The 20,313-nt window shown below is 38.2% G+C and overlaps 3 protein-coding genes across 3 annotated transcripts; 1 reads left to right on the top strand and 2 right to left on the bottom strand.

Moving 5' to 3' along the window:
- Positions 1-4,384, top strand: LOC127637739 (zinc finger protein 502-like). The gene is made up of 7 exons (XM_052118978.1): positions 1-161; positions 956-1,161; positions 1,337-1,426; positions 1,516-1,611; positions 1,715-1,825; positions 1,933-2,086; positions 2,699-4,384. The coding sequence occupies exons 1-7, from the start codon at positions 128-130 to the stop codon at positions 4,381-4,383; spliced, it is 2,376 nt and encodes a 791-aa protein (XP_051974938.1). The 5' UTR covers positions 1-127; the 3' UTR covers position 4,384.
- Positions 4,385-5,646: 1,262 nt separating this feature from the next.
- LOC127637738 (uncharacterized) lies at positions 5,647-15,688 on the bottom strand. The gene is made up of 21 exons (XM_052118977.1): positions 15,371-15,688; positions 14,819-15,012; positions 14,611-14,715; positions 14,335-14,427; positions 14,117-14,227; positions 13,837-13,960; positions 12,889-13,296; positions 12,359-12,605; positions 11,529-11,722; positions 11,145-11,370; positions 10,798-10,949; positions 9,955-10,204; positions 8,923-9,047; positions 8,447-8,702; positions 8,236-8,345; positions 7,641-7,890; positions 7,306-7,427; positions 6,503-6,761; positions 6,253-6,410; positions 5,960-5,989; positions 5,647-5,792 (listed from the first exon to the last, which is right to left on the bottom strand). The coding sequence occupies exons 1-19, from the start codon at positions 15,399-15,401 to the stop codon at positions 6,260-6,262; spliced, it is 3,408 nt and encodes a 1,135-aa protein (XP_051974937.1). The 5' UTR covers positions 15,402-15,688; the 3' UTR covers positions 5,647-5,792; positions 5,960-5,989; positions 6,253-6,259.
- Positions 15,689-16,978: 1,290 nt separating this feature from the next.
- LOC127637600 (DNA-(apurinic or apyrimidinic site) endonuclease) lies at positions 16,979-20,285 on the bottom strand. Its single transcript, XM_052118741.1, has 5 exons — positions 20,174-20,285; positions 19,740-19,859; positions 19,499-19,662; positions 19,086-19,278; positions 16,979-18,085 (listed from the first exon to the last, which is right to left on the bottom strand). The coding sequence occupies exons 2-5, from the start codon at positions 19,798-19,800 to the stop codon at positions 17,571-17,573; spliced, it is 933 nt and encodes a 310-aa protein (XP_051974701.1). The 5' UTR covers positions 19,801-19,859; positions 20,174-20,285; the 3' UTR covers positions 16,979-17,570.
- Between the last annotated feature and the right edge of the window lie 28 nt (positions 20,286-20,313).

Here is a 20,313-nt window from a genome sequence, read left to right on the forward strand (position 1 = left end):
TTGCTTCGGTCAACTTCAAGACAACCGTTCGCAAGCGAGTTTATCAGTTGTAACTGTTTAATTCAGTGATGTGAATCGTCCAGTGTTTAACAGAAACAAACACACAGACTTAATTTATCCGTAAATAATGGAACTCTTTAACGCAGAGAGTCGCGAGGCGGGTAAGTTGTTTAGCTTGTCAGCTAAATATGCTAAGAGAGTGAAGCTAGCAAAACTAATCCCGTTAAAGTTACTGACGCACAATACAACTCAAACACGTGTTTATGTTATTATTTTAATTGATGCTTTGAAAATAAATTCCTCCTTTTGTTTTTTGACTGTAGCTGTGATGAAACAATAAGTGTTATTTTTTTTTTATATATTTAAGGATATGTGCTGAGTAGTGCTAGGAGTTAAAGTTAATTATATGTCATTTGTTCTTATTGCATTATAAATGTAATTTATTAAGTAAAAATTGAGTTTTGACTCAGATTTAAGTTATGGTGAGAGTTTTTGAGAATGCCCTTTAAGATTTATATGCTATGCAAATTTATATTTTTGATTTGAGTTTTGTAGGATTTACAGTACCAACTTCAACACAGGCATACAACAACCCCTTCTTCTAAAGTTAGACAAACGGCATGTAATAAAGTTTCTAAACTTGATCCCTGCCTTACAGACAGCTAAACCCCCTTCCACACTTAAATTATTAATTAGATTCAACCTATAAATCATTTAGGCATTCATTCAGTGTACTATTGAGTACAGAATCAGAACAGGAGTCTGTTTGTGTGTATCCGTCTCTTTTATTTTTATTAAGTTATCCTTGCTTAATATAAGAGTTCTTAGAAATATCAGGACTTTACCCCACAATTATAATTAAGTTAAACATCAAGTAAAAGGCTTTCTTGTAAAATTCACTTGTTAATATTCATCTGCATCTCTCTCTCTCTCCCCATCTATCCACCCCCCCAAGCAATCCCTGCTCTACCTCTCTCTGCTCTGCGTCTGGTTGTGCCACCTCTCCGGCTGATGTCAGCGTTTTTATGGCAGGTGATTCAGCGTCGTAATGTGACACAATATGGGAAGCTGGAGCAGTTTGTGGTGCTGGTAACAGAGACTATTCCAGACATCATGAGTCGAAGTCTGGTTAATAAACTGATCTTTCACCTGAGGAAAAAGGTAAACCTCAGTTGAGATGAACAGCCAACACCTTATTAAATATTCATATTTAAATTACCAAATGTAAGAAAATTTGTGTTATGAAGGATATTTATATTTACATTAGCTTACATGCTCAACATTAAATCATTTTGAATTCAGAGACAACATGGATTAAATTCTGAAAATGTTTTAGGTGATCTTGGAACTCTGTCTGAAAGATAAACCACCAGACCTCTGGATCATTCAGGCACATCTGGATTCACTTCGAAATCTCACACACAAAGCAAGTGTTATTTTTAGCACCAACCATATACAATAATTCCATCTCCTTTGCATAAGTAACCTCTTTTTACCACTTTCAATTTATTGCAGTGTAAAGATGTGGAAAGTGAGATCATCAATAACAAATTTGTTAGAATGGTGCACAGCATCTTGGAGGACACAGAAAAGAAAGAAAATTTCATTCAGGTTAGACACATTTATATATGTTTGTCTCTTTCTTGTCTTTTGCGGTCTCTCACTCAGAAATGTTCTCTTAGAAAGTGTTTCACCCCGGGTTCTCTGTTTTCAGCATGTATTTCCTGTAGAATATGGATCAGGATATGATGCAGTGTTGCAAAGCCTGGCATGGGAGTTCCTGTCTCGAGTGGAAGATCTACTACCTGTTCCCAACCTTAAAGAGGTGGGTTGTTCTCTCCAGTGAAAGGCTGTTAAATGCATTGTCCATCGTATGAACATTTTTCAACAAGGAAATGGTCCATTTGACTGGGCCATTGTGTTTTTCCTCAGACAGCTTCAAGGCTTTGTGGTGGTCTGTCTATGATGGAGGAGATTGTGCAGCCACTATCAGATCCAGTTGAGATCAAGGATGTGCTTCAACACTTCAAAATCAGACAACTCCTTGTGAGAAATAATGAGCACTCTCAAAGATTTATCAGTGAAAGTGAGCTAAATTACAGTACCATATTTGTTTGCATCTGGGTTCATAATTTAGAACCATCTACCTAGAGTTTTTGCATTGTAATGTAATTTTCATTACAAAATCTGAATGTCTTCACATTGTGTAGTTATACAATTCTATATTCTTTAAATTCTAAAATGTTTACTGTATCATGGTAGTATTTGTTTTATTACCTTATTTAATTGTTTAAATTAAAAAAGCATCAATACAAAATTGTAGTATTTTCTAATATTATTTTGTAATATATTAAAAACAAATTGCATTTCAGTAATACAAATCAGAATAGTGTAAATGTTAAAAAAAAACATCCGAAGAAATAACGGTTATGGGAATTTTGGTGGGAAATGTGCTTAATTGACATGAAATGATTTGCAATGCAAAAAATAAAATAAAAAAGTCTTAACAGTTCACTTAATTTCCTTTTAACCACAATCGTAATATTTGGTTTTGATTTTAGGGTGTATTGTGACCTGGGCATACTGTTTGCATGAGATTCACCAATATGTATAGAAAAGTTTGATTTGTTAAAATTATGTTACTGCCAAGCCATTATTAGAATTATTTCTTACAATTTTTTTCTTTTTTGTCATTCAGTGTCCATTCCTTCTACAGCTGAAGTGGTTTGTTTGCCTCATCCAGTTGCACAAGAGACAATCTCGCCTGCCATTACCACTGAACATGAGGAAAGTTTACCACCCACTTCCATCGCACAAGAGACAATTATCGTTGAATCTAGTGGCACTGAGAACGAATCAGAAACTGAACAAGCGGCCATTACCATAATGAGCCCTGCTCACAGTTATACTGAAGAGGATGTAGCAGACAGCGAGGAGTTTACAGCAGTAGCCAGCACTGAAGAAGCAGAGGAAGTCTTGGAACAAGAAGAGACAATCTGTGAAGAGAAGGATTCAGAGATCTGTGAAGTCCAGCAAATCTACCTCACTGCAGATGGTTCTGCCGTGGTTGTGTCAGAGTTTGAAAATGAGCTAGAGGAGACGACTCAGCTGCAGTTCCTAGAACAACCAGATATGATGGAAGCATCTGGTGTGAGGCAAGTCAGCTTAGAGCAGTGGATCTCAGAATTAACTGGAAAGGGCATCTCTCTACCAGTTTTGCCTCCGAATCCTGTTGAGATTGTGAGGGAGGAAATGATCTATGTTCCCGTCATAGAAAGACCACCATCTGTAAAGTCCATCATCCACAGAAAGAGCAATCCACCACAAGTCGCTGTTTCCAAAAAGAAAGCTGCCGCAGCTTCTGAATCACAGACAATGCAAGAGGAGAAACGACACACGTGTACCGAATGTCACAAGGAGTTTCGTTTCGAGTGCCAGCTGCGCAATCACATGCGCACTCACACAGGCGAGCGTCCGTTCCAGTGTTCAGACTGTGGTAAAAGCTTTCGGTGTCTCAGTTTCTTGACCAATCACATAAAAACACACTCGCTAGCCAGACCTTTCAAATGCACACAGTGCGTCAAGACCTTCCGCAAAAAAGCAGACCTCATCAAGCACATCCGTGTGCACACGGGTGAAAAACCATACAACTGCACCATCTGCGGCAAGAGCTTCTCCCAGGGCTCATATTTGAAGATTCATCGTGAATGCCACACCTCGGAGAACCTCCACCAGTGCCCTCAATGTGACAAGAGGTTTCCGACAGCATTCAAGCTGTCCATCCATGTCCGACACCATTCCATGGAGCGCTCATACCAGTGTAACCTGTGTGGGAAAAGTTTCATCTATGCCAGCCTTCTCAGAAGACACAAAGGTTATCATGCAGGTGAGCGGCAGTACCTGTGTTCTCTCTGCGGCAAGTCCTTCGTCTACATGTTCGACTTAAAGAAGCACCAACGCAACCATGAAAAACCCCGGGACAAGATCCCATGCAGTCTTTGTCAAAAGACCTTTGCAGGACCAGAGATGTTGAGGTGCCATCTGCGCATACATACAGGAGAGCGGCCATTCCACTGCAAAATATGTGGAAAAGCCTTTTCGCAGATCGGTAACATGAAGAGACACGAGCGTGTGCACACAGGTGAGCGCCCATTCACCTGTGAGAGATGTGGAAAGACCTACAAGCATTCTTCTCACCTGAAGAACCACATGCTCAGCCACACAGGTGAACGGCCGTGGCAGTGCTCTCATTGTGGCAGGAGCTTCAAGTTTGCAGGTCCTCTGAAGAAGCATGAGAGAATTCATCTGGGCGAGCGCACAGACCGCAGAAGGAGCTTTGAGCAAACCCGTGGCCGCAAGAATCTCGAACCCAAAAGCCCTTGACTGAACATTTGATTCTGCCGTTAAAACGTGACATGACCAGTAAACCTGTTGAAATATGTGGCATCATGGTATTTCAATCATGCTGGATGAGTTCAACATACAAATAAATAATTGTTTATTGCACAGTAAAATGGCTGAAAGCAATATAGGATTAAAATAACTAAAAACAACAAAGTATCTTGAATTATGTACAGAAGAATTAACAGAAGGTTATGGCATATTTTTGTTGTCATTTTCTCAGAGTTTGTAAGGAGATTACAAAATTGCCCATCCAGAGAATTAGTGGATACAATTCAGTCCTGATTTTCTTGTCTCTTAAACAAAGTTGGCTTATGTAATAAATTACTTGTTTTAAGCCACAGTTTCCTGAAAGAGTATTAACCATCGTATTATATATACTATTCCATAACCACTGTGCAATGCGCAGCTTGGCAAGGTATTTTTTTAAACCCAGAACGTGGACCGAATGTTAGCTTAAACCTTAATTTACATCATTTGGATCATACACATTGGGCTCACTCTTATGCCAATGAGATTTGGCATCATCCTGTGTACTGGTAACCTACAGATTTTGTGGCTAAATCTAGCAATTCAAATACACTCATATCTAATACATTTATGTAACAAGGAAATCTTTAGTGTTGCATTTATTTCCAGATCATGACTTTTCCTCTTAAAATAGGTTCTCATTAAGATAAAAATATACAATAATAATTCAGTAGTGGAAGTTGTTTTTAGAAGACATTATTCACTCCAGGAAAAATCTGTCTAAACCAGGAAGATAAAGATTAGCTAAATTCACAGATTCCATCATGTTATGGTATTAAATATTTCAGTGTTTGTTTTTTATCATAACCAAGTTTGCAACAAAGTCAAACTAAGGTTAATTCAAATGATTGCTGCTTCTCATTCCTGTTACTTGATTTTTGAGTCCACGACTTTTAAAAAACAGTCTGAGAAAAATTAGATTTTATGCCATCTTTGTCATTTTTCGTAATAGATGCTTAAAATAAATTCAGTTACAAAATACAAAGGAAATAGCACTGATTGGCCTCTGAGGAAAGGACTAATCTAAAATAATGCCTTGCTATGCAAATATACTGCCTTCAAAGTCATGAAAGTAGTTGAGACGAAGTTCAGTGTTCCCTGTGAAAATGTGTGATCAACTAAAGCCACAAAACAATAGCACTGTTAGGCAAATGTTGTTTAGATCCAGAAATCATGTACCAGTGCCGTTGCACTCAGCTGATCAGAGGGTTTTGTGTCCCCTTGCTCCATCATCCACAGGCCATGTGACAGAAAATACCTCAATGTCAGGTCCCGTTTGTACCTCTCAGGCCAGATATGGAGGAGAAAGTCAGTTTTATGCCCACTCCACAGGAGATTCTGTGGTGGAGTTGAACTGAAAACTGCAATAAGATGTCATGTGATTAATCACTAATGAAGAAAACTATTTTTTCTTGTAAACATCTAAACTACACAGTATCTACTTTAAAAATGCATATGAAAGATGTCTAGCGCATTAAAATCAAGTAATTGAATAGGTAATTCAACCAAAAATTACAATTCTACTCACCCTTTTCAAAGGTTGCTCCAAACCCATAAGCTGTTATTTTTTCCATGGAAAGCAAAAGAAGAAATGTTTTGAAGAATCAGTTGTCAAGTTCCAATAAGGACAAAAAAACCACAACAAAATATGATAAAAAGTAGTTCATATGCACTATATTCCAAGTATTTTTAAGAGGAACAGACCGAAATGTAGGTCACCATTTATCCATGGGAAATCAAATAGAGGCTTGGAATGATGAAAATAATGACATAATTTTCGTGTTTGGGTGAATTATTCCTTTAACTAAGATTAATATTCACCTGAGCTTTATGCATTTGCAGACGTGCTGGCGGTTTCCCTCCCAACTGTCTTTGGCTTTTGAGTCACGGTGGTTTCGGCCTCATCTAAATATGGATACTTTTCAAATATTTTCTTTATCTGGCTGAAGAACTTCCAATACACCTTCTCCCCATTATTTCTATATGTAAAAAACATATACAATTCTTATATTTGTCTTGTAGTTTTAAACAGCATTACAGCAACATTTGAGGTCTTTGTTGTCGCGTTTACCTGTAACTTTCCAGACACTGGCGGTAGCTAGCCTTCAATCTTTTGATCCTGGTCCGACACTGTTCTGCGGATCTGCTGAAGCCCTTATCAGCCATGGCCTGAGCGATCTGCTCAAAAATAGGTCTGCGTATGACACTGACTTTCAACTTCTCCTGGATCTTATCACTCCCCCAGATGGATATGAGAGCCCGCGTCTCAACGTCACCCCACGTCAGCTTCGGCCCTTCCCCAGAGGTGGGTTTGGAGAGAGCTGCTGATTCTAAGCATGCAAACACATTTTTAAACATCCAAATGCTGTTTCTGCAGATAGTTACAAAAAATATATATTTAATGACTTTCATGTCATGAAGAACTTATTTCATGATCTAAGTTAGAAAAGAGGATTTAAAAGGGATAGTTCACCCAAATATGGAATATGGTGATAATTTACTCAACCTTCCATTTCCTGTGAACTATCGCTTATAAGTCAACATGAAAAATGCTGCTTCTGCTGCTCATTTTTCTTTTGTAATGAAATGTAATTATAAAGAAACGGGATATTCAATGATGTCGGCTGGAAAGGAAAGCCTTTTCAGAGGTGGAGTAAGTTAAATCTTTTTGACAAAAGAATATAAAGATAAAAAAAAATTCTCTGGCATAACATGCGCCAATGAATCACTGTCAATAAGACCAGGAATGTGTATTTGGAAAGTAAATGGGGTCAATTTTGATGATCCTTTTATATTTATGTATTAGATCAAAAGGAAAAGACAGTGTAAATGATTGGCATGACCAATCTGAAGATGAACCTTTGTCCAATATACCTGAATCAGAATCAGTTATGGATTCCAGCTCGCTGATGTCCTGCTCATCAGATGTTTTGTCAGTGCTTGTGTCCTTTAAAAGAATCTGTTCCATTTGATCGTAGAATTTACACTCTTCCTTGCTGAAAAAATATTGTACTTCAAACTCTGGCTATGTTCAGAATCACTGATTACATCATAACTACACACTATTTTTGAACTATGCAATATGTTTACAGTATAAACAGTATTTATTGTTCCATTATTATTCCATATACAGTAATAAACAAGCAACACACAAGCATTGTCTGAGGTCAAAATGACTCATTAAACTGAATTCTGTGTTTCTGACTCACCCTTCATAGTAAAACTGGGCTTTGAGTCTTTTCACCCGTGAGTGGCACTGTTCGCCCGTTCTGTTGAAACCCAGTGCTGCCATTTTCTTTGAAATGTATCTGTAGATGTGCCTGTTTTTCAGGGAGCTCTTGAGGCTGTGCTGCACACGACCCTCACCCCAGATCTCCAGCAGAGCCTGGGTCTCCTGGTGTGACCAGGGCATCTTCCTGCCTGATTCAGTCACTGCAACAACTCCTGCCCACTGGGATTCTGAGGAAGAATGACAGGATGAAGAGAAAAACAAGAAAATCAAGTGGATGGATGAAGGGATGAATGGATGGATTTTCATGGTGGCTGTGGCTCAGGTGGTAGAGCGGGTTGGCCACTAATCGCAGGGTTAGCGGATCAATTCCAAGCCTAAACGACTCCACGTGCCCTTGGAGGTATGTCCTTGGGAAAGACACTGAACCCCAAGTTGCTCCCAATGGCAGGCTAGCGCCTTGCATGGCAGCTCTGCCGTCATTGGTGTGTGAATGTGTGTAAAGCGCTTTGAATACTGCTAAGGTTAAAAAGGCGCTATATAAGTGCAGACCATTTAACATGGATTTCACATACCTGCATCCTGATCATCTTTCTCATCAAAGTCATCCGTGGAAAAGTCCTCATCGCCCAACACCTGCTCCAGTTTATCATAGAACTTAAAACCTACTTCCTTTATGCCACATCTAGATGAGAACAACATTGAGGACATTATTAAACCTCAAATAAAAAGCTTTTCATGAAACTGTCCAGTTATTTGTAAAGTCAACCAGCAAAAATAACTCACTTTTTCTTTTCATAACACTGTCGGAAATTCTTCCTCATGTTCTTGATCTTCAGTCTGCATTGCTCTGGTGTTTTGAGGAATCCCTTACTGTTCAGTTTCTCTGCTATATCAGCAAATACGTGGCCATTATGGATGGAGCCTCTCAGGGCGTTCTGCACCTCATCTTCTGCCCACACATCTATGAGAGCTTCAGTTTCTGCGTCTAACCAGAAACCTGATGCTGTCTGCTCCACACTGCTGCAGGCCTCCTGAGATTCTGAAGGAAGGAAAAACTTTATTTTAAGGGACTGTAGGCAGTCCATAATAGGGTCGGGCAAAATGAGGGTTTATACTGTGTGTCAGCTAGTAGAGATACTGCTGTACTGGTAGTACAAAGTAATATCTGCAACAACAACAAAAAAGTCTACACAAAACAGAAAACTATAGGCTAGGGTTGAAGTTATAATGCTTTGGTCATACTAAAATAATACAAAAACCTGATTTGATGGTGCTAAAGGATTCATTATCTTGCACTTCTGGCACTTTGGGAGAAGAATTCTTTTGAAAAATGTCTTCCATCAGATCATAGAATTTGAAATCTACATGTTCGGCTTCAGATGAACTGCAGAGATAAAAAAACAAAAAAACAATGAAATCATAAGCAGAACCTATTTTCAATTTCTAAAACATTATATAAAATTTTCTGGCAATATTCAGTAAGTGCCCTCACACTATAAAAGCTCTCCTTAGATAAGGTTTTTGTAATCATGCTAAGTTAACAACTAAATATTATAAAAGCAATTATATTTTCCAATATTGTTTTTTTTTTCTTTTTTTTGAGGTTGCCATTTTTGCAACCATGTTAATGAAAATTGGGACAAGTCTAAATACAGCTTTAACCTATGATTTTTATATTTTCTAGCCATTTAAAATAATAATAATAATAAACTTAAAAACATAGATCTTAGCGAAGTCCAAATTATGATACGTCTTGGTGTCACAGTTTTATGGAATGTTACATTTTTATTTTGGTAACAGGGTTGCTTGCAAAATGTGGGTCACAGCTAAATATGACATTTTTGGCCATTAATCTTTGTCAATAATTTTAAACCGAGGTAATACTTCACAATACGTTTAAAAAAAAATAACATTATGCATGAGGAATATTTATTAATAGCATTTATTAATCTTTGTTCATGCTAATTGATAAAAACACAATTGTTCATTGGTAGTTCATGTTAGTTCATATTGCATTAACTTATGTTGACATACACACTTTTAAAATTAAAAGATGCATAGGTAAATGTGAAATTAACATTAACCAAGATGTAACAACAGCTGTAAAATGTGTTCATTGTTAGTTCATGTTAACAAATGTAGTTAACTAATGTTAATAAATGGAACCTTATTGTAAAGTTTTACCAAAATTGAATATTAGTTCATTATTTTATGCCTAAATTATGGTAGGCAATAATTTACAGTAACCATTGAATGTGCAATAAATAGGTTTTAATGGGTGTGTGACTGGCCTGATGCGGTCTCTGCACTGCCGGTAACTGATCTTCAGCCGTTTGATTCTGGTTTGGCACTGCTCAGCGGAGCGCGGGTAGCCGTGGGCGTTCAGCTTGGCTGAGATCTCAGAGTAGATGTGGCCGTTGTGAGGGCAACGCTGCAGGTTCTGCTGGACCTGCTCATCACCCCATAACTGCAGGAGAATCAACGTCTCTGCATCGGACCACGCAACCTTCTTCCTGTCGTCTGTGCAGTTCACTGCCGTTTCTGTTTTTGTTGATTAAAGGAGCACATATAAAAGCTCAGTTTCAGTGTCATTTCAATGTTTAATTATACTCTATAAGAACATTTGGATCATTGCATGTAGTCAATAAGTGTGTACCTATTCTATCTTTTTGTTGAAAGCAGGTATTATGTGAAAATTGTAGAGGTGTAAATATTTGCTCTGACAACAATTTGATTTAAATTATGTAATGCATCATAAAATCTATCAATATTCTAACAATTATAGTTCAAGACTTATATTATGGATAACAAATAAACACACAATACAGTGGGAATTATTAATTCAATGTCTAGTAGCTTTGAAGGAATCTATAAGCTATTGAACTCCTAAAAGTTTACATACGCATATCAAATAAAAGTCTTTCTCTTACAAAACAAAAAACAGAACCAAAAATATGAATGACTCATTTTGCACTTGTACTTTCAATAGGAAATACGTCACACTTCAAGTGGTTTGATTGGTTCTTTAAATCAAGTTTTCGTTACATTGAATTTTCGTTGTCAGATTGATGCATTGTGATGCATTTTTACAGCCATTTTTATAGATTGTATGAACTATGGAAACAAATGCATACCTATATCCTGGTATGTGTACACCTGGTATTCACTGTCCGATTCTTCGTCTTTGACCTCTGGCAAAAGCATGTGACTGGACTCTTCATTACTCATAATTTTCTCCATCTGTTTATAGAATTTAAATTCAACTGGTTCTTTGCCCTCCGTGCTGCTGTTTTGGGGGAAAATAACAACACAACACAATAGCTTTTTTTAAATATTTGATATACTACAAAGGGTGCTCTTAATATATTTCTGAATTAGGTTCTGCTTTCAATCCATCAGGATAATCTAGTATGATCTTCAATGGTAATCATCTAAACTTTCTTTTTAATCAATGCCCTATTAAAGATGGTGAAGCACTCACAGGTTATTCTCAGAACACTGTTTGAAACACTGCTTCAGTCTCTTCATTCTAGTCTGACACTGTTCTGCCGTTCGGATGTAACTGTGAGCGGCCATCTTTTTGGAGATCATGGCGAAGATGTGTCCGTTCTGGTGGACTCCTCTCAGTTCTCGCTGGGTTCTGTCCTCTCCCCAGATCTTGATCAGGGTTTGAGTCTCCAGGTCTGTCCATGAAACATTCCTAGTGTCTTGAGAGGGCATAACAGAAATACACTGATATATAGTTTGCATAGTTTAATATACAAAGTTACCCTACTTGAAAATGACCAATGTCAACAGCTGGACTTCAGCAACAGTAAAATGGAACTGAAACCAGAAATCCCCAAAAAATGCTAAATAAGAGTACCCTCCTGTCCGGCATGACCAAGAAATTCCTGGTCTGTAGTGTCCTCTTCCTCCTGCTGTCCTGTGGACTCGTACGAAATTGTGTCGTCTTTAGCGTTGATACGGACTTCTTGGTTTGTAAAGGACTCTTTACCACAGATGATTTTCTCAAGCAGATTGTAGAACTTCCATTCGGGTCGCACTTTTCCTCTCATACTGCCAATCAAACACATATTAACTTCAGTTACGGCCTCTTCCTAATTCAGTTTTAAAGGTTTCTCAATCCAAAGTTTCCCATATGTCATCTATCAGATCAGTAAATTTCTGCTATTTGTTGCTAATAGAAACCTTCTAAACTGCGGCACGGTCACATTTACCTTTGCATGATGAAATTCTGAGGGCGAAATACAGTAATTTCAATGGGAATTCACACGATCGTGAACTTCATGCGATGGCCTTCCGGTGCCGAAGAATTTACCCTCGTGGATTTCACATGGAGTTCAAGACTGGTGAACTTTGACAGGCAAATTCTCCACTTTGACCAATAGGTAGTTGTTTGGTTTGGCAGTGACCTCTGTGTGGGCGGAGCTTCGTAATCAGCTACACTAAATATTCACAATGGCAAGGATTTTATTTGATTTCGCCCACGGAATTTCACCATTCAAAGTTAAATGGGACCGCGCGCCTTGAAGGCACACAAATTTCTCATATTGTTTCATATTTTGTTCATCTAATATTTTTTCACATCAGCAGGAGAGTAAACAAATGTAAGGACTAAATGATGACTAAAATGGTTTTATTTTTTGGGGGTAAACTATCCCTTCAAGTGTATTTATGAGTTAGTAAACTCACTTGCTTTCATGGCATTGTCGAAAGCTCATTTTTAAGCGTTTTATCCTGGTGTGACACTGTTCTGCTGTTCTGGCAAACCCTCGCTCGGACATCATCTTTGAGATGAGGTTGAATATGTGGCGGTTGTGGGCACAGTCTTTCAGAGTTCGCTGGATACTGTCTTTCCCCCATATGTCGATGAGACTGAATGTTTCTTCATCTGTCCAAGGGACTTTTGAAGCCTCGGTGGTGGGATAAGAAGCCTCGTCTAAGTAAATGAAGCAAAAACAAGTGAAAATCTGCTCTTTTGCTTACATTAGTAAAATTAATGCATGAAAAAATAATCTGTAATCATTACCTCATGTTGTTCCGAACCCAAATGACTTTTTTTCTTCTGTGGATCACGGTTTGGAACGACATGAGGTTGACTACATGATGACAGAATTTAAAAGTTGTTTTGGTGAACTATCACGTCAAATTCAGAGTAGCTTATATCTTAATAAGCTACAGTTTCAAAGTAGCTTCCCCAACACTGTTTATAATAACCTCACCTGTATATGCCCCCAAGTGATTGATAAACGTGAATTCTCTGGACACTTCAACGTCTTTGTCATCTCTTTTCCTTTTATTGGATTTCCCTAGTGTTCTTTTCGTGCTGGTTTGATTCCGAGAATGAGCAAGCGTTCCCCTATCACTTTTGGTTGGCAAGTATTCCTCATCATCATCATTATTATCATCGTCATCATCATCATCTTCTTCTTCATCTTCTCTCTCCATCAGTTCAATTGTCTCTTTCTTGAGTGTTCCCTTAGCTGACCAGCCAGAGATATGGAAATCAGATGGGGTTATAGAACTGTGGCAATCATCTTCAAGGCCATCTAAATCATTTCCCAATTCAGACAGGTCACCAGATTCTGTGTGGTCACTGGGTATGACGACTCGAACCAGTGGAAGAGACTCTGCAACAGAGAGAGAAATAAAATGTGTTACATCTTTTAGTATTCGAATTAGAAGATGATGGGTGGCTCACTAATGTGCTTGATTTCGTCTAATACACAAATAATAAGTAAGGAAGCCATGTGTTCAAAAACAGCAAGAATGAGGGCAACACATGTAAACGTATTGCAGTGGTCTTGCTGAAATTTTAAAAACCTAGATAAACTAGTTAAACATGCTGCCCATACCTAGTTAGGACCTCCCTAAGGAGTGCCCACAAATGGTTTTCCTTGAAACCGTCCCTTTATGATTTGGGTTTTGTTAGTGAAACTGTTCCTTTGTAATTCAGATTGTACGGGCCTTTTGATTCACATCATGAACACAGATGCAACTGAATGCACCTTAGGCACAGTTGCAATGTAACTGCATTGTGTGGTCACACATATAATTATATATTTCGCATGATTATGGGGTAAACAGAACGAGTAAACTTTAACTTTAATGCATTTAACATCGTCTTGGTACCAAAAGCGTACAAATTTGAACCACATTTAAAGTTCTACCATTTTCCAGAAGATGTCCGTTAGCTCTCTGGTGTTCAAGAAGGATCTTCATTTGCTTCGGGACCGTAAATGAATGAAGACACTTGTCTAGAAGAGAGGGACAAGCCCTGAGCCACGAGACCGTCTGAGGAATAAAATCATATAAATAGTGATGGATATTTACCATGAATGTCCATGCATAACTTGTTTTTAAGAATCCTTTATGGATTTTAGTCCACATCTATTAGCTTTGAGGTAAAATTGACAAAATATTAATTTGTCACTGTATTTACTAACATACCTGTGAAAGATCTGGGACTGATATCATCCGATCAAGCTGCAGGAGGAAGTCTTCCATAAGTGTATGAATTGTTTTGTCAAATGTTGGCCCGTATTCCACTGGGAAAACATTCTATGCAGAACACAGGAATGGAAAACTGGTAAATGCATTTCATTACACCGAAATAAAGGCAGAAACGTGGAAAAAGTGTATAGTGAACGTGTATGTATGTGGGTAACCTGAAAAAAGTTCTCTCTCTCTACAGGGTTGTTGATAATGGTCTGAACAAGGTCCAAAAAATGGGTCTCAGATTCCTCAATGTCTTTGTCAACCTGTGGATAGAAACAACATGTAAACACCATATACAAACAGTCCTAAAAACCACCCCCAACCTTCTCATCAGGGTCATCGCTAAATTTCAAAATTTGTATGGGTGGTGCTGGGCCCCCCTCATCACAGGCCACAGGCCAACATTCCCAGTTTTCCGTCCGCAACGACAGCTCTGCTTCTCATACCTCACTGAGTGTGGTGTTCACACGAGGACCCCGGATTCGATCCAACTGAGGCTGAAGATTGTCCATGTCCACTTGATTTTTAACACGACACGACTCCAGAAGTAGCTATACAAAATAAGAGACACTATACTGTGACCAGTTTTCTCTATAGAAACAGAAAAGCTATGTTTTTACATGGTGGCCCTTTTTATTTTGTACTATGTCTTACCCTTGCTCTTAATCCAAGTATCAGCTGGGCTCTTTGACGGTAATTCAGGAGCTCAGGCACAGCCTCCGTCACCATGGTTACAAACTCCTCCAGCATCCCATAGTGCTTCACTTGTCTCTGTTCTGTCACCTGCCACATGGCTGCAGAGAGTAACCTCAATGGAGGAACCATGAAGCTCATCAATGAAAGGGGGTCTGGTAAATAAAAAAACAAAAGAGTCATCAATGAGAGTGCCAGCATATGCACTGAGGTTAATATAGTCTGGGTTATACATTTATGGTATAGCATTTATATTGCATGTTGAATGACACCCTTATTAAACAAGAGGCTTAATCTAATAAAGATATCATGTCTGATGCATGTATTTAAGTGATATGATAAGCTACAAATTATTAAAACCTAAAAAACTACAATCTTCTAGAATAAAACACGATAATCGTGGAAATCAGATCAGACTGAATTTACCACATCGCTACTATTATTATAACATTTTGCTTTGTAGTGTTGTATTTTACCACAAAGAAAAATAGACAGGTAAAATCAATTACACACCTTCGATTGGCTTCGTCCACAGCGCGTCCATTCTTTACAACTTCAATCAAGTTTAAAGAACCTCGAAATTAATATTTTCTCCATCCAAGTAACATAATTCATAAGAAAGGTACTTTCAGTCAGAATATTTACTGATTACGCTGTGTTTTCCACATGACCTTTTTGTTCATTTGTAAACACGAGACTGGACGACGCAGGTTCCGGTCTAATCCGCTTTGGTCTGGTCTATAGTGTATTTTGACTGAGTTCTCCCTCTGGTGGTACAAAACCATATCATGCTGGTTTTGCTAATGCGAGGCCACCTCACAAACCAAACTGTCCACCGATTCTTTCGGCTCGCGTTTGTTTACTCGCGTTTTTATCGTTAATGTGGATTATTCTAGACTGGTCTGTGACAGATGGTTCAGAGCCACTGTGGAAACAGAAGATTTGTGCCCATGGTTAAAATTGAGGTGACTTTTATTATGAAGGATGTATCCGAGAATTTCCGATTTAGCTCATGAATATTAATTTAAGGCGGGTGCCGTGAGATAATCCGCTCCCCTCAAACCGTTTGCACCACCATAGCAACATTTGTACCCAGTTATTACTCTAATCAAGCACTTTCAATGTTTTTTCTTCTTTTAATATTATATGAAAAGTTTTAATTAATAAATAAGCAGAAAATACTTAGAGAAAATTGTAACACGTCAGCAATATGAAAGCATTAATATCTGAATTACATGAAAATAAATACATGATTGCATTTTCTCTTTTTTTTTTTCTCTCTTCACATTTATCATGCATTTTCTTTACAAGGTTATTTTAATTGCTATTTTACTTCTAATAAATGTACTTTAAACGTCTGTAAACGTCTTTAGTTAAGCATCACTCCAATAGTATTTATAAATAAATAAAATAGAAAGATTGAACAATTTAGTCTGGTAAGTATTAACTGTAATTAATTTTCATTGAAAATGAAATTGTTTTCATTGTTGATGGGTTTTCGAGCGCGTGGATCGCCAAACTGGATCACGCAACCTTAAAGCCCAGTCGTAAATTGTACAGTGTGCACCCACCTTTAGTCATGCAAACGTAACCTTCTTGGAGCGTCAGATCACGGATTCTATTTAATATTCATGAGTCACGTTTACCAACGTCTGTCATTGGTCATAACTTATAGTTTATTCAAAAGTGTAATGAATCTAATTAAAAAGTTATTATCTTTCATTATTACGCACTGATTTCGAGTAGTTCGAACTCCCAATTTCAAACTTTAGTTTTCTTTAGATTTTGTTTATAAATTCGTTTTTAAAAATAAAAACAACCCTCCACAATAACCGTATTGTTAAAACAGTACAAGTATACTGTATATCTTATATAGAAGAGTATTATATATTAGACATTTTTTGACAAACTATTTTTTATTGTCTTGTTTTTGTGATTACTGGCTAAGGATTGTATTTTTTTTACCATTATTATATATGATGACTTTTAGAGCAAAGCATAACAAGAGAATTTTAAATTCATTAGAAATTGCCATACATAATTCTATTATGTTATATCCATTATTTTTAATAAGTGTAAAAAAAAAAGAAACTGATGGATTCCATTTTTTATAAACTACACTTTATTTCAAAGCCTCAAAAATGGTTACAGACAGAAAGCAAAAACATCTCCAAAATCATTTGAAGTACAGGGATTTTTATTTTATTTAATATTTAACAATATTTAACCACCACTAGATTGCAATAAATCAGACTTATTGTAAATGTCAAAAGTTAAAATAGCACCAAAGACTCTTGTAAAGAAGCTTGTACAAATTGATCAGCATGAGAAGGTATTTTACAAGCTTCAGAAATATTTTGCTATAATCACAATATCCAGACAATGTTTATTACAGTAGTTTTTGCAGGGTTTATCATTTAGATAACAGTTTGTATGGCTTTTCTAAAACAAAATATAAGGGCCAAATGCCTTTATTATTCTGACTATGGTGAGGATTTTAAGAGAGCAATATTAACAGATAGGAAAAAGCATCAAAACTACAGAACAAATTGACTGATTAACTATGACACACTTGTCTGCTCCACAGATATGTCTACAGTAAATCTGGACCAGTGTTTTTAGAAAGGAAATGCTAATCTAGGGCTAGGACTCTGTATCAATGCAGAGGATGTTTGGGTGCATGTGGCCCCTGATATAGTGTATGAGACCTGATCTACACGGCCAGATACAGGGTGATGGGGCAGTGGTCACTCCCCATGGCAGTGTTTCGAATCTTGTTGTCACACAGGCCTGGCAGCAGGGCGGCTGACAGCACAAAGTAGTCCAAACGCCAGCCCACATTCTTGGCCCGAGAGTTCATCATGTAGGTCCAGAAGGTGTAGGCATTGGCTTGTTCCGGATACAGCTCCCGGAAACTGTCGGTAAAACCGGCCGCTAGAAGCTGAGTGAAGCCATCTCGTTCCTCAGGGGTGAAGCCGGCGTTCTTGCGGTTACCCTTGGCGTTTTTAAGATCAATCTCTTGGTGGGCCACATTCAGATCACCGCACAGCACCAAGGGCTTACGCTGGTCCAAGCCGCTCAAGTAGGCCCGGAAATCTACATCCCAGCTCTTGCGGTAATCGAGCCTCACCAAACCGCGGCTGGCATTGGGCACGTATGCCGTGACCAGGAAGAAAGCTGGAAACTCAGCAGTGATCACCCGTCCCTCTTTATCATGTTCCTCCTTACCTATGTTGAGGGAGAATAAGATTATTTAAAGGTGCAATATGTAACAATTTTCAAGTAATTTTTTGCCAATGTGTGAACAGCTTGTAACACAACTTCAAAAATGAGCCCTTTACGGACTTCCTTGGTTTCCTATTAAAGCCTGTAGACTGATTTTCACGCGAAGGGAGCGGGTCGCTTTTGCCGGCAAAATCCAAAGGATGTGACGTTTATGCGAGCTCCCAAGAGCCTTGCCTCATTGCTTCCGCTATTCAATAGTGACAACAAACTGCAACACTAAGTAACGTTATCTTAGAGATGGAATCCAGCAAACATCCGGCTCCTAGCACAACACCGACTCCTACACACACTTGGAGTAAGCCAGGATAAATGTAAGCAAATATGCAGGTATCTTATTCATATACAACATATGAAATACAAAACATACAATAGTGCAACAGAAAACTGTCTGATAAAGCTGATATAGTATGTAGCTGTATGTGTGTATCAGTATGCTACGTTAGCTGATAAGTAGTTTTAGTTTAGTCTCAAAGTTTGTAGTAAAAAAAATAATAACTGTAATTTTAATTATGCTACCTCATCTGTCAGCATGATGCCGGTGAATCACGTTCAGCCTCTTTGTACATTACGTCATTGTTTTGGATGCTCGCTCGCGTCCCTATGGAGTGTGTGCATGAGTAACAGGTAGCTGGCTGCAGTTCACTTAATGGCCACGAGTGTAATTAATAACAAAGGTTTCTGAATCTTACATACTGCACTTTTAGAAAAGATAATTTTGTAAATGTATGGATATAGAGTGATATACATTCACTGAGCACTTTATTAGGAACACAATGGTCCTAATAATGGAAATCAACATTATATCACTTTTAATTGAGCTTAACTTTTATTGAACCTGGATTATTGCTTTAAGTCTATAGCAAGCACCACTAATAACAAAACAAATACGGATAGCAAATTAAATAAATAAAACAGCAAAAAGACAAACCTAAGCAATACTTACCAATACCATAGGTGACATTGAGTGGTTCAGTCTTGCACAGCATTGCCACACCACTGTAACCCTCCTTGTCCTCTGATCCAGCCCAGTACTTGTGTGGATACTCAGGCATGTCCTTGATATCAGCTGGCAGTGCTTTCTCAGCACACTTTGTTTCCTGCAGGCACAGCACGTCTGGATCCTCCTGACGTACCCACTGCAAGCAGACAACAAAACAAAGAGAAAAGGGTTCAATCTGTCTATTCTGTACATCTTCAAAGAAACTGACTGGCATGGACTTACTTAAACACACACAGACTGGTTACACTACTCATGAGAGATCATCCAATTCATGAAAAATGTCAACAATGAAAGGATCAAGCAGACTTTTGCAGTGTGCAGTGTCCAATGTTTGCACAAATCATCTGATCTCTTACATCAAGGCCGTTCTTTTTCACCCATGCACGCAGGCCATCCACATTCCATGAGGTGATCTTCATGTTGGCGGCACGGCCATCCTTGCTGGTCATCTTATCTGGGGGATCTTCATACAGAATTGGGGCTTCTGGTTCTTTCCCCTTTTTCTCTTTCTTTGTAGGTGCTGTGAGAAAAACTCATGTTATCTCATGGCATCTGTAAACGTGCCAATTTTTCTTAGACATTATGAAAACACTGTACCAGTTCCATTGTCAGTCTCCCCATCCACAGATTCCTCGTTCTTCTTGGCTCTTTTGGGCATGTTCACAGTTGTTCGAAGACCACACACACGCAGAAGACTGACAGCAAAAACACGTAAACCTACAAGAGAGGACATGCGCAATGGAATGTGTAAGCGTGTGTAGTCTTGCAACCGCCTCAAAACAAAGGCCATAAAGACGTGTTTAACTCACATACAAGTGATTAAAATGCATGCGTTTGCAGTACGCTGCAATAATAAACGCACATGCATTAGCTAACTGACTAAACAGCCAGCCAGTAACATACGTGCGGCCTAAATGAATGAGACAATAGGAACTAACGGCTCGCGAGCAGTTTTTAAAATTGATATATTTACATTGACCTAAAGAAAATATCAATTTGCATATTAAATTTAAAAAATAGCTCTCTCTTACCGAGCACTTTAATCTTTGGTTGGAAATACAATAACAAATATGCGCAAAACTATACTATATAAGCTCCTCTTAACGGGTGCACTGCCACAGCGTCTGCAGTGTGCAGTATGCATGCAGACAGTGGCCATCAGGCGCGTGGT

This window comes from Xyrauchen texanus, chromosome 45 (assembly GCF_025860055.1).
Source record: "Xyrauchen texanus isolate HMW12.3.18 chromosome 45, RBS_HiC_50CHRs, whole genome shotgun sequence".
In the NCBI taxonomy this organism is placed as follows: Eukaryota; Metazoa; Chordata; class Actinopteri; order Cypriniformes; family Catostomidae; genus Xyrauchen; species Xyrauchen texanus.

Coding starts and splice junctions, on each gene's coding strand:
- LOC127637738 (XM_052118977.1), bottom strand. CDS start 15,401: ATGGACGCGCTGTGGACGAAGCCAATCGAAG. Junction 13,297..13,836: donor CGGACATCTTCTGGAAAATG/GTAGAACTTTAA, acceptor TCTCTGTTGCAG/AGTCTCTTCCACTGGTTCGA. Junction 6,762..7,305: donor CATAACTGATTCTGATTCAG/GTATATTGGACA, acceptor TTGCATGCTTAG/AATCAGCAGCTCTCTCCAAA.
- LOC127637600 (XM_052118741.1), bottom strand. CDS start 19,800: ATGCCCAAAAGAGCCAAGAAGAACGAGGAATCTGTGGATGGGGAGACT. Junction 19,663..19,739: donor GGAGACTGACAATGGAACTG/GTACAGTGTTTT, acceptor TTTTTCTCACAG/CACCTACAAAGAAAGAGAAA. Junction 18,086..19,085: donor CAATGTCACCTATGGTATTG/GTAAGTATTGCT, acceptor CCCTCAACATAG/GTAAGGAGGAACATGATAAA.
- LOC127637739 (XM_052118978.1), top strand. CDS start 128: ATGGAACTCTTTAACGCAGAGAGTCGCGAGGCGG. Junction 162..955: donor CGCAGAGAGTCGCGAGGCGG/GTAAGTTGTTTA, acceptor CACCCCCCCAAG/CAATCCCTGCTCTACCTCTC. Junction 2,087..2,698: donor TCAAAGATTTATCAGTGAAA/GTGAGCTAAATT, acceptor TTTGTCATTCAG/TGTCCATTCCTTCTACAGCT.